We start from the raw sequence: 12,447 nt of genomic DNA, 5'->3' as shown, positions 1-12,447 counted from the left end.
GAGGAGGAGGAACGAGAAGAAGAAGAAGAAGAAGAAGAAAGGAGGTGGTGGTGGTGGTGGTGGAGGGGGGTCCGATTCTTTTCGACGGCAACTAGCCTATCTTATCTAACAAGAGGGGAGGTTCCAACTACTTTAAAATAAGGGAGTGGACAATGGGGCCCCAGATTGAGGGGAGAGAAGTTAGAGCATCACATTGAGGCGGCTCTGTTCCCAAATCAGCCCTCTTTTCCAGCAGCCATTCTCCTGCGCCACGGGAGGCTGTTTTATGTGACAATGACACTTAATCTTGTTCACTGATCTAAACTTCGCTCTGTGTGTGTGTGTGTGTGTGTGTGTGTGTGTGTGGTGATCAACCTGGGTGACTGGCAGGCTGGCAGGCAGGCCCGGTGTGTGAGTGACGGTGTTAGATCAGGTTGAATCATAATGTGACTCACTGGATGTGTGGGAATGTAAATGAATATGATTTGATACGCGCGTATTCCAAACTGTGCATCCTTCACGCAAACCCTTGCAGCAGCCGGATTTTTTATTTTTATGTATTTTTGCACAATGTGTGTTTTCTTAGCGATTCTGGTATTTCTGCAGAAAACACACATTTTCATGTGCGGCACATTTGGAGTGGAAGCTGCATCATGTTACTGTTTGTAGGGGATTGTCGTCTTTTTTTTCTTCTTCTTCTTCTTCTTTTCACTCCCAAATTCTGTAAAAAGTGCCCAATGTGTTGGATCCACTTTTCACCTCGCGAATATCCCAATTTGTGTTCGGGATTAATAAGCGGGTGTTTGTTTTTCTTATTTTCCTGACTGACAAATCGAGAGCATTGTGCGCAATATTGTCCAGCAAAGCTATTAATCCCTTGCGGAAAACCCGCGCCTCATAGTTAAAACGCATGGATGAGAATAATTCTGAATTTGGAAACAATCAATAATTATTGTCAAAACTCATTTGAAGCAAAAACAGGGAACACGTCCACGTTAAAGATGGAGCTCGTACATAACCACAATTGGATCCAATTTAAAAATCTATATTGTCTATTTTTTGTTTTGTTTTAATTTAATTATTTATTGATGTATTTTTTTTTTTGCTGTGTACAAATATACATTTACAACGTTTTATATTTATTCAGTTAATTTATGAAAAAATCATATTTTACTTTCATGTGAAATATTTTGGCCTACAGTCTTTGTTACAGTCGGTTCAGTTAATTTGTATTAATTCATAAAAGTCCAGCCTCTGTAAGAACACAACTGCTGTTAAACATATCATAGAGGGGACGCTTGTTGCCGCCAGACTGCTGTTATACAATAATAATAATAATAATAATAATAATAATAATAATAATGATAATAATAATAATAATAATGATAATAATGATAATTACAATAAGGGTCAAACACCATCATATTCAGAAAACAAAACCAATAACACTTTAATATAGATTCTGTTCTTGTCACTACAAGAATACACATATACAAGCCATAAATAGGAATTACACAAATGATTGAAGAAATCCTGCAAGGCATTAAAATTCATTTACGAATCCAGGTATGCGTGATGGAGGCTATTTTACAGCAACTTGTAGTTTGTCTTTGGGGTCCATTCCTGAAGCCGACTTCTGAACAGATCTCGTCACATTATCATCATCATCATCATCATCATCATCATCACTTTTGAATTATTATCATCATCAACATCATCGTCATCAACATCATCAACATCCTCTCTTAAAGTAATTAGGCTACCAACAAACTCGACAACTAAAACGGTGGGAAACGTCAAAAATATCTGAAATACATATTGTACACAAACTCTATATTTTTTGTTTTGTTTTTTTACAAATGTACAAATTGAAGGGGAAGAAAGTCCGCATCGGCTGTAGGGAGGAGAGAGAGTTTATGAGGAGTTCATGATCGGCCTGGAATAGACGCCTTGGTAATAAGTTGTGTCAGGTATGGATGAAGAATCCAGGCCGGGTTTCCCCGCCATCGAACCCATGGAAAGAGCCCCTGCCATGGGGGAGCCATAGCCGGAGTAATGCATCACCTGCTCGTAAGTCTTTAGGTCCATTTTATGATGCTGCTGCTCCGAGGACATGAGGTTATTTATGGAGAAGGGGTGGTTGAAGGAGTAGTGGTGCTCCGGCTTCAGGTGCGCTTCGTGCGCCAGCACCGAGTGGTGTTGAGACATGAGGTGCTGCCCCTGCGACACCGGGGAGGCGGCGGCGTGCTCCGGGCTCAGGGCCTGGCTCGCCTTCATGTCCGACAGGGACCTTTTGTGGTCGCTGGAGGAGGAGTTGGAGTGAGGCGACTCGTTGCCGTTGCAGCTCTCTGAGCTGCTGTTGGAGGAGCCGCCGTCTCCCGCTTTGCGCCCGGGATCCTTCATGGTCTTCTTGTCGCACTTGAAGCGCTTCTGCCTCCTCAGGTAGCAGCCGTTCTCGAACATGTTCCCGGAGTCCGGGTGGAGAGTCCAAAAGGAGCCCTTCCCGGGTTTATCCGGCGACCTGGGCACTTTGAGGAAACAGTCATTGAACGACAAAGAGTGGCGAATGGAGTTCTGCCAGCGCTGCTGGTTCTGTCGGTAAAAAGGGAAGAGGTCCATTATCCACTGGTAGATCTCGGCCAGTGTCAGCATCTTGCTGGGAGACTGCTGGATGGCCATGGTGATGAGGGAAATGTAGGAATACGGGGGTTTGGCGTGCGTGTAGCTCCGGCGGTAGGTCTTAGGATCTCTGGACCTGTTGATGTTCGACTGTCCGTATATGGGGCTCATGGCGTTCATGTTGGTGTAAGACGTCAGGGCGTTCATGGATGCGGGCTGCGCGGTCATGGGACTCATGCTGGGGCTCAGGGCTGCGCTCATGGCCGTCATGCCTGCGCCCATGCCGTTCATGGCTCCGGTGCCGGGTGACATGCCGGTCATGGAGGGGCTCATGCCCGTGTTGACGTATGACATGTTCATGGAGTTGGCCGTCATGTTGGCACCGGTGTTCATGCCGGACATGCTCATGTAGGTATTCATAGAGTTCATTCCCAGGCCCGTGTTCATGTTGCCAACCGAGGTGTAACACTGCGAGTGAGGGAAAGAGGCAACCGTCAGTCTCATCTGGCACCGGCAGCACAGTCATCACCAAACACAGTTATAAAGACAGAATCATCGCATTCAGCCATTAAAACACAATTAAAAAAATAAGTGTTATTTTAATTGCGCACTGGATCCGTAAAGGCTCAGATAGACACGGAGGCTTTTCCTCCCCCGTTAAATAGTTTTGAAATTAAAATCTCCGTTTCAACAGTGCGTGTGCTGCCACCGGCACCTCGAGTAAATTAAGTCAAACTATCCGCTGAAAATGTACAGTGTCGACACGAAGGCTGACACCCAACACGGACCGTGCCCGCACACAAAACACAGCAACTGCAACACAAATATTTGAATCAATCTCCCCAAAATCAAACAGCTCCGGTGTTTGTCGAGCGGAGACAAGACAAAAAAAAAGAGAGAGAGAAAATAATCTGATTTAGTAAAGATACGTATAGAGTTATGAAATTATAATCCGAGTGAAAAGTTTCCCCCCCCCCACCCCCTCTCTACATGTCAGCCACTTTGTTAGGATAGTGCGCTGCGTGGAGATGGGGGAGGATTTGGAGGCGCCTCAAGTCAATATTTGATCACAAAGTTAATATTATCTCAGGGCTAATATTGAGTTGTATAAAATGGGATCGGCTTTAGACGGAAAAAAAATATATATTTAAGGTACCCACCTCGGGCTCTCCGTAGTAGGTGCTCCAGTCGGTGTGTTCGTGTCCTTCCATTTTAACTGCTCCGAGCATCATGGAGGACTTTTTACAAAGCGTCTCCCAGCAGAGGAAAAGCCAAAAGTCTCTCTAATAGCAGGTGACTGGGGACCACTAAGCGTATTTGGGTCGTCGGTGTGTCCCTTCGTCAAAGACTGGCGCATGTGTGTCTTATGGAGCCAGCCGTGAGACGCGTCTGTCAGTGACTGGAGTTCAAATGACGCTCCGTGCTGCCTGTTAACGCTGTGATATAGCTCTGTGCGCTAGGCAAGCCTCCAATCCCTACTTCTACGCCTTGGGCCCTATTTGAATAATCTCCTCGCACCTAGGCGTGAGACTCCTCAAGCTCCCCCCCACCAACAGCCCAATTGTACACCTGCGCCGACTGAAAAGAACAGTTTCTGATGAAAAGCTTCATTATAAACTAATCTTATTGTATTTTGGCTGAAGAAAAGGAGAGGGGGGGGTGAAAAAAAAAAAGAAAAAGAAAAGAGGAGCCATAAAAGGAATGTTTGGCGCTCTTCCTTGGTGTGCTTTTGATTACGCACATCCTCCAACGTGCTTATTCCACTCCAGCTGAGCTGAAGTCATGATCCATTTTTATTGCGTTGCATTCAAGAGATTGACAACCTCAACCCATATCTTTATATTAATTATCGTACAGCAACAGCTAATGAACATTTGGGAATGTATAAAGGCTGATCTGTGCGTAAAAATGCGCTTACAGGAATGCGTTTGAGCAAATGCGATCATTATATCAGTTGCTGTGTTACAGTATGATGTCAGTGTTGTGCTGCTGTATAAATCCGGGCAAAAGATCATAATGCTGCTATTAACCTGCAGGGAACAATGATCTTATGGCTGGTACAGGCCTGCGCGCACGCATGTGAGCAGTGCACGTAAATAAAAAACGGTGGTGCATTTAAATGATTTAAGCTCCTTTTGATTTAAAAAAAAAACAAAAAAAAAACGGGCTGATGTCAGTGAAACTATAAGCAAAATGTATCACACTGACCCAGCTGTTGTAAACAGTTCTGCTTTTAATACATATAATTGCGTCATTATTATAGTTTGCACATTTTTCACCTGTATAATTTAACTAATATTTGCAAATAACGCAATATTTTATCCTTTACTAGGATGGAGGGCTGAATTATTGTTTTCTAAATGTTTTAATTAGTGTTGAATATGCCACGCACAGCTTCAGAGCGCCCTCTCTCGGTCATCGTCTCCAACTGGCTTTTGCCGTGTGTGTGTGTGTGTGTGTGTGTGTGTGTGTGTGTGTGTGTGTGTGTGTGTGTGTGTGTGTGTGTGTGTGTGTGTGTGTGCGGCACACAAAGCAGCCCGACTCTCTTTCAAAATCGAACGACTGTGAAAGCGTTTTCTCAAAAGATATCATTTGTGATTTCTGTTATTTTTTATTTGAATTTTTTGACACCAAACCTAAGAAAAACAATCCGAGACACGATAAACAGGAGCGCGGCGATGGCGACCAAACACGTGTGTTCGTTTCCATTTTTTTTTAATTTTATTTTCCGAATTTAATTCACAGCGCATGATAATGAATGATAGCGCTTCAGAGCGCGCGTCATGATAAAGGTGGACTGATTTTTTTATTATTGTGTGTGTGTGTGTGTGTGTGTGTGTGTGTGTGTGTGTGTCTGTGTGTGTTCATATTGTTTTACCCTTTCTAGTGGGAGTTATTTACCCACAGTGTGAGGCGGACGAGGCCCGGGACTGCGCACGGAGGCCCCTTCCACTCTCGCCGCCCGGCTGTACAGTATTTGTATGACACAAACATCAAGGTGAGGCTGCAGTCCGGTGCCAGCCACGTGTCGGTGGTGGTACATCTATTTGACTCCATATTTACGCAAGAGCATAACTATCAGTATAGAGAGCCATTAGTAAAGGCGAGTAAACCTGTCGTGTTGACGAGGGACTAACAGAGTCTGCTTAACTTGGAAATGAGATCATGAGAAAAAAAAAGCTGTGTGTGTGTGTGTGTGTGTGTGTGTGTGTGTGTGTGTGTGTGTGTGTGTGTGTGTGTGTGTGTGTGTGTGTGTGTGTGTTTGAGGATTGGGGATTTCACTGGAGAGAGCTGGAGATGGTCAAACGTGCGCTTTCACGGCTCGACTCAGCCAGGGAATTTATTATTCTTTATACCATTTGGAATGCCTACACTTTCATTATGATATAATAATGATGAATAAATAGCCATCTCACATTTTTGGATATAATAATATAAACATAAACACATATAGAATAATAATTCATGGGCAGATTCAGAGTGTAGCCTGTTGCAGGGCTCTGCTTGATGTAACCGCTTTATGCCTGTAGATATCTTTAAGTGCACCTAAGTTGTTATTGAAATATAAAACCTTTCAATCATGTCTGTTTAACACGTAACCAAAATGCGTAAACGTACACCCACGTGCGCATTTATCACAAAAAAAGACAGTGGTTTGTGGTTCGTGTCCTGCAAAAAAACATACATGCGCTTTTTTCATGTAAAAAAATTAATAAGACTATTCTCACACATCGCGTAAAGCAGCCAACATTCTCTTGGTGCATGTTACCCCGCTTAGATCGAGGCGTACGTGGCTTGAAAACGTGTCATGGAGTTATTCCAAAATGACAGGAATCCTCAGTATTCCAAAAACGGCCCTTGACCCGCCTGACATTATGTTCCTCAATGACACATGTTGCTGGTTAATCATCAGCCTGCCACAGTCCTCTCCCATGGGTGAAGGTCACATTTTTGGATTTGGTCAAAAACAAAAAGCTTCAGCTGGGCCTCAGGTCGCTGCTCCCCGTCACCTTATTTTACATGTTGCATTCCTTATCCATCCTCTGCTGTGGTGTGTGTGCTGACACACACTGAGTGTCCCTGTATCACAGGTGCAAAGAGGACTCTGAGATAATAACCGTCCTGATTACTTTTTCAAATGGGGTGCAAGTGAGGCAACGTTTGACAGAGTCTACAGTATGAGACACGCAGTAGCTTATGAGCTCAGTGCAATGAGTCACTGAAAACATTGGTCCATGGTTCGATTTAGACATTTTACAAGTTGTGTTGCACAAATTAAAAATAAATAAGTGTAGACAAACAGGAGGTGTATCTATAGCACTGGTGTAACAGACAATGTTTAAATTTTCCTTCATTTTGGATTTCAGCTACAGCATGCAAATATTATTATTCTTATTTTTTTTTTTCCACCAAAGCAACATAGTTTGTCTTGCAAGATCAGTTTTTCTGCAGTCACTCTGTTTGCGGCTCATGCTGTCACAACCCTGTGCGTGCACTGGAAATGAGGCGTTCTCACACGGGGATGAGCTGGACAAAAACTGAAGTGGCACAACCATGTTCCTGTCTCCCCTCTTCCAAAGCTAGCTTTGCCACTTTGTTGATCAATTAGCCTCCATGATGATCGGTGTCGCATTTCACACATTCGGGCGTCATTCCCTCACTGGTTATGACAAGGGCAAACACTTGAATGGTGAAAGTTTAATGAGTCAGTTAAAGAAGGGAAAGCGCAACACCTGCACGAGCAAGGCCCTAAAGTCACACCACACGGCCTAGTTTTCTGGTACAGATGCTGCTGGGTGTCCTTTTTTTTAGGGGGGGGTGCAGGCCAGGGGGATGGAACAGGGTGCTTCAAACAACCAGGAGTTGTTGGCAGGAATGTGTTAAGTTTCAGCTTTCAAAGTAAGGTTTTTGGGGTTTTTTTTTTTTTTCCACAGCTGACATTTAAAGTTTCACTTAAGAACGTCCCTTTTTTTGTGCCTTTGTATCCGTCTGAGTGCACAAAGTCACACAAAACGGTGCAGGGCAAAAAGGGTCAAGCGTGTGATTCATCAAAATAAAATTAATAACGAGAGGGTCCTCCTCTTAGAAAGTGCTGGAAAAAAAATTTGTTTGCTGCCAACTTTCCTGTGGTGACAGTAAACATTCCAGAGCCGGGCTGGAGTTTGGACTTGCCATTATCTGCCACAGCTGTGACAACGCCTGTTGGCTGCAGGTTTGTGGCTGGCCACACTGTGTTTACCTGGAAATGAATCTGAAAAGCGGCTGGACTGGGAAGGCACACACAAACCCGGCTAAATAAAAACCGAGAGTGGGTCATTGCGACGAGATGCGGTGTGGGAGGGAGTCCAAAGTTATTGCGCTGGCCCCAGTGGGTCAGGGCGCAAACACAGGCGTAAACGCACTAAGGATATCCTCAAATACGCACCTTTTGATATTGATAGGAATGTGGCGAGGAATGCCATTCGATATGTTTTGATGTTGACTGTATCCAGGGCACTGCAGATCCAATACTTGTCTCTTGTCATGTTAAAGGGTCCTGTGTTGACCGCTGCCCTTCATTTATCAAACAAGGTGACAGTTTATCTATTGGACCACAGGAGCAGGATGTCAGATCCCATGAGATGACGCTAAAGAATGCATGTGCACCAAATTAGGAGCTTAGATTGTTGCAAAAGAGAGAATTTATATTGAAACAAATCACTTCAAGTAACAGTGAAGGTGCACTGTGGAGTTCTTCGGTATTTAAATCTTCATGCCAAAAAAAAAACAAAAAAAAAACAAAAAACTGAACTAAATGAACAAACTATCTTCATTTTCATGACTGAATGAAGTGAATACAGAAACTGACCTTAAAGGACAACACACCATAATACTGTTTTACTTGCCGTTAATGTCTGGTGGACCCTGCCACCTTTCAAGGTTCAAACAGTGTTCTGGGGACTTATTTTCTTCTGAACGGCTTGTTTATTCAGTTATGGGGAACATTTAAAAAATCTGAGTTTCTATTACCTCATTATTGAAATCTGGAAAATTGTTAGTCGGACTACATAGTGCCCCTTCAATGACTAATAATTCATTTTCTAATTCTATATATATCCATTATAACTATTTATAAGACTAGCTTTTGGGTTTCAAGGTTGTGAAAACTGTTGGGAATGGCTTCGAGAGAATACAGTCTCTGTATGTTTTCATTTTCAACATTTATAAGTGCAAACTTGATGAAAGTGAGAAACCTATGAACACTCATTAATGAATAACCAACATTCATAACTGCATGAAGCAGCCAAATGTTTTTGTTTTTTTCAAACCCTGGCAACCCCAAATGTGCTCTTTTTAATGGCTTAGAGTGATCTAAGATGAATTATTGATCATTAATTAATAATTTAGGTGCTACTTCAGCTTATTAGAAAAGTGTTGGCCAATTATTAAAACATTTCAAGGTGACATGGTGTATTTTTAAAGCTGCAGACGAAAAGGAAAAATAAGATGAGATCCCAAATGTAAAGTCTCCGGTTCGTGTGGATCGTGTGATATATTCTTTTACAGTCTGACATACGTGTGCTCAGATGCCACAGTTTGAACTTTCGAAGCGACGTGGACGGGATGTGTATTCGAGCCAAAAGATTTAATATCACCAAATCAGCACATTGTTATTCATTAGTGGACCAACTGCAGAGTCAATACACATTTAATCACAGACTGGAGGCAATTAAAACAGGAGGGGGGCCAGTGGTGCTATGTTAATTAAAGTGCCAGGCTCCCATGGGAAGCTCTGCGTATAAATATCACTGCAATCAAGCCCGCGCCGTAATCCGCGACCAGCTATTGCCGTTCACACTCGGCACGTCGTGGTGCTGTCAGATCCACGTCAGGTTGGACGAGAGGGCAAACCCCGGCCCCGATGAATGAAGAGCTGCGTGTCAGTGATGGGCCATCTAATCCTAACTGAAACTGAAGGGACACGGGTATAACCCGGTCACATCCTGTACAGGGGAGTTCAATTAAACGACCGACTGTTGCAACGAAGTTCTGAACTGACAGATTGTGAATACTGTGGTGTTTCGTCAGCATCTTTTTGATCGCCGCAATCCCCAATTTCCGCAAAATCTGCCAGGCTGCGGCCACCTCTGACTGAACCTCTTGAGAAAACATGCACACAGTGGCACACACACACACACACACACACACACACACATCTCAGCTCTACATCTGAGAGAGGCTTTTGCTCCATTTCCTTTTCCCATCACTCTGTCAGTCAGCAACTGAGGTTCATATCTGCCGCCGTCTTATCTGTATTCCAGGCTGATGGGGAAATTCAAGTTTGGGATTACCTCTGACTGCTGACCCGAGCCCATCTCAGACAACTGGCTGGCCCTTTTTTTTTCGCTTTCATTATCCGCATGCTTCAAAGCACCGCACAACAAAAAAAAAAAAAGAAAGAAAGAAAAATCTCACACCCTCTTGAGCAGGCACACGTCTCTGGCATATCTAAAAATCCCCGGGCCCTGAGTGTTCTATCCCTGCTTCGTATGCATGAGGGTAGAAAATTAAAAGCTGATAGTGGTGAATGTATATCTGGTTAGGGCGAGAACCTATATCTTCTCCCCTTCTACCAGTCTCCTTCCTGTATAGACTGAGGGTCCCATCCATATGCAGATGGCTAATTTGTAGTGTTTACAGAGGAGCAAAGAGGGGGCCGACAACTCATGAAGAGGGCTGAAAGGAGGCTGCCTACGTGTCACCCCAGGAGTCTGGTGGTAAAGCCTGCCCCACCAGAGAAACAACATAAGTGTCCAATCTGTGTTTGCTTACCCGTGGACACCGATGGCTGAGTCCTGGCCTGGGGCCCGTAAATTGTGCTTTTTTTTTCTTCCTCTTCTTCTTTTTTTTTTTTTTTTACAGGCCCTGACAGCTAACAGGCTATTGGGAACAGGGGCCCAATGACACAGCCACTCAACAGATTAGCACCTCATCAGCCTCCTGCAGCTTCGAACAAATACGGCCCCTGCCTCCTTTAAGACACAATAGCAGCGCCACCGCTAAACAACCCCCCGCCAGGAGAGCCCCCCCACCCTCCTCCAGCCACAAAAAACTTCCCGGTCTGCTCTTTCTCCGGGGGCCACAGCTGCATCAAGGGGTCCTTCCCCAGTCCCGGAGCCCACCCCGACCCCAATTGGCAAGATGTGTGTATTTCAGGTGAGCAAATATTGCCACTTGCCTGAGAGTTCAATGGCCAGCCCTTTCAGAGGTGGGAGGGTGTGTGTGTGTGGGGGGGGGGGGTTGCGTATTGCGCCTGCCTGCTTTGCAGCAGGGGCACATGTGGTCTCACACAGCAACCGGTCCACGGGATGGGTCAGGGGAATTCTCCCGGCACAGCTGGGGTCAGCAAATCAAACACACCTATAAGGCTCATCTGCATTTTCCCAGACTAAGGAAACCATTTCCAGCTTTCATTTCCTCCCTCCACTGATTTTACAACAAAGAATGAGTTGATGTCCCCAGAAGCCACCACACACACACAGCTTTGACCTTTTTTTTCCCTCTGCAATACAAAGTCTAAAACTCTGATACCGTAAAAGTCCCCATGAAAAGTCCCTCCAAATGCACACACACGACACGTGATTCGGGCCCTTGAAAAATAGGTGAACATGCGGGGCGAACTGAAAGCTGATCTTGTTGACCATGTGACATGTTTTGGACACCTATGTCTCTAACATACACATGCTCAAGGTATAAATGCCCTCTGCGGTAGCACTCGTTTGCCTCCCGGGTCTCAATGTGGAAAGAACAGATAGGGAAAATACATTTGAGTGCCACGCTGTGTGAGATTGTGCCAGAGATTGTGAGAGTGTTTCTTGAGACCTGTGCCCTTCGTCAAGGACAGAGGAAGCAAAAGCAAAAACAGTCTGTATCCTGAGAAAAGGTTAAATGATTATACAATGACTTTATTTATTCCAGCCACGATTTACTGACAGTGTAATGTGATAGCACGCTGTCTATATGGGATGACAGTCATCAAACAGATGACTATATTTACTGACTGAAAGACAGCGCTGTGAGGATTAAAGGCCACCAGCTGAATGCCACACCAGATAAAGGCAAAGAGCGCGGCTAAAGAGTACAGGGCCAGCTTAGGTAAAGGCTACAGGCCCGTGGCTGCAGCCAGCTGTGTATTGGGTCAGAAGATGATGTGTCAGTGCACAGAGGACCACCTCGATCCCCCCTGGAAGTCAAATAGAAGTGTGGGTCGCCGTGTCCTGGGAGGGCCTCTCTGCCATCACAGTGAAATGGAACTGGCCCAGAAAGCAAACAAGATCTCTCCCCATCTATCCCTCAAGCCCAGACCAACCCTTGTCTGGGTGATGGGTTTTTCTGTTGTTCTGTTTGTTTGCTTGTTTGGTCTGGAGCCCATGGATACCCAGCATGGAGTAAAAGAGGAGAAGCGGAGGAATGGAGGACGTACAGGAAAAGAGAGCAGAGGTGGGGACGAGGGGGGACGAGGGAGGGGGGGGCGAGGATGTGTGACACACAGACCTCCCCTTGAGGTGACGAGAGACCTGCCGAGGAGCTACCAGGCAAAGCTGCTCAACAAATATACACAGACCCCAGGATCAGGGCAACAAAGACGGATCGCTGTCTCTGATCCTTCAACAGATGTTGTTTCTGACACGTGTCCGACAGCACCGACAAAATTCATGTAAATTCTATAAGGACTTTTTACACGTGTTGAGCAGTTTGCTCCTGAGGAGGTTTCTTTGGCTCTAGTCGCCTGTGTTACATGAAACATTCATGTGTAAAGGTGTTTGCACGGATAATGTTAAACACAACAGTACTTATGCCTGATGCTCT

General features: G+C 44.8%; 1 protein-coding gene across 1 annotated transcript; it reads right to left on the bottom strand.

Moving 5' to 3' along the window:
* Positions 1-1,256: 1,256 nt before the first annotated feature.
* Positions 1,257-3,845, bottom strand: foxa2 (forkhead box A2). Its single transcript, XM_037125095.1, has 2 exons — positions 3,759-3,845; positions 1,257-3,066 (listed from the first exon to the last, which is right to left on the bottom strand). Exons 1-2 carry the CDS (start codon positions 3,828-3,830, stop codon positions 1,894-1,896), a joined length of 1,245 nt encoding a protein of 414 aa, XP_036980990.1. The 5' UTR covers positions 3,831-3,845; the 3' UTR covers positions 1,257-1,893.
* Between the last annotated feature and the right edge of the window lie 8,602 nt (positions 3,846-12,447).

Source organism: Acanthopagrus latus, chromosome 16 (genome assembly GCF_904848185.1).
Source record: "Acanthopagrus latus isolate v.2019 chromosome 16, fAcaLat1.1, whole genome shotgun sequence".
NCBI lineage: Eukaryota > Metazoa > Chordata > Actinopteri > Spariformes > Sparidae > Acanthopagrus > Acanthopagrus latus.
Note: the sequence above shows the minus strand (reverse complement) of the source record. Positions and strands in the feature narration are given on the sequence as shown.

Excerpts from the sequence above, each read along its gene's own strand:
- foxa2 (XM_037125095.1), bottom strand. The coding sequence starts at position 3,830 with ATGATGCTCGGAGCAGTTAAAATGGAAGGACACGAACACACCGACTGG. Across the intron at positions 3,067-3,758 it reads CCTACTACGGAGAGCCCGAG|TGTTACACCTCGGTTGGCAA; the intron begins GTGGGTACCTTA and ends CCTCACTCGCAG.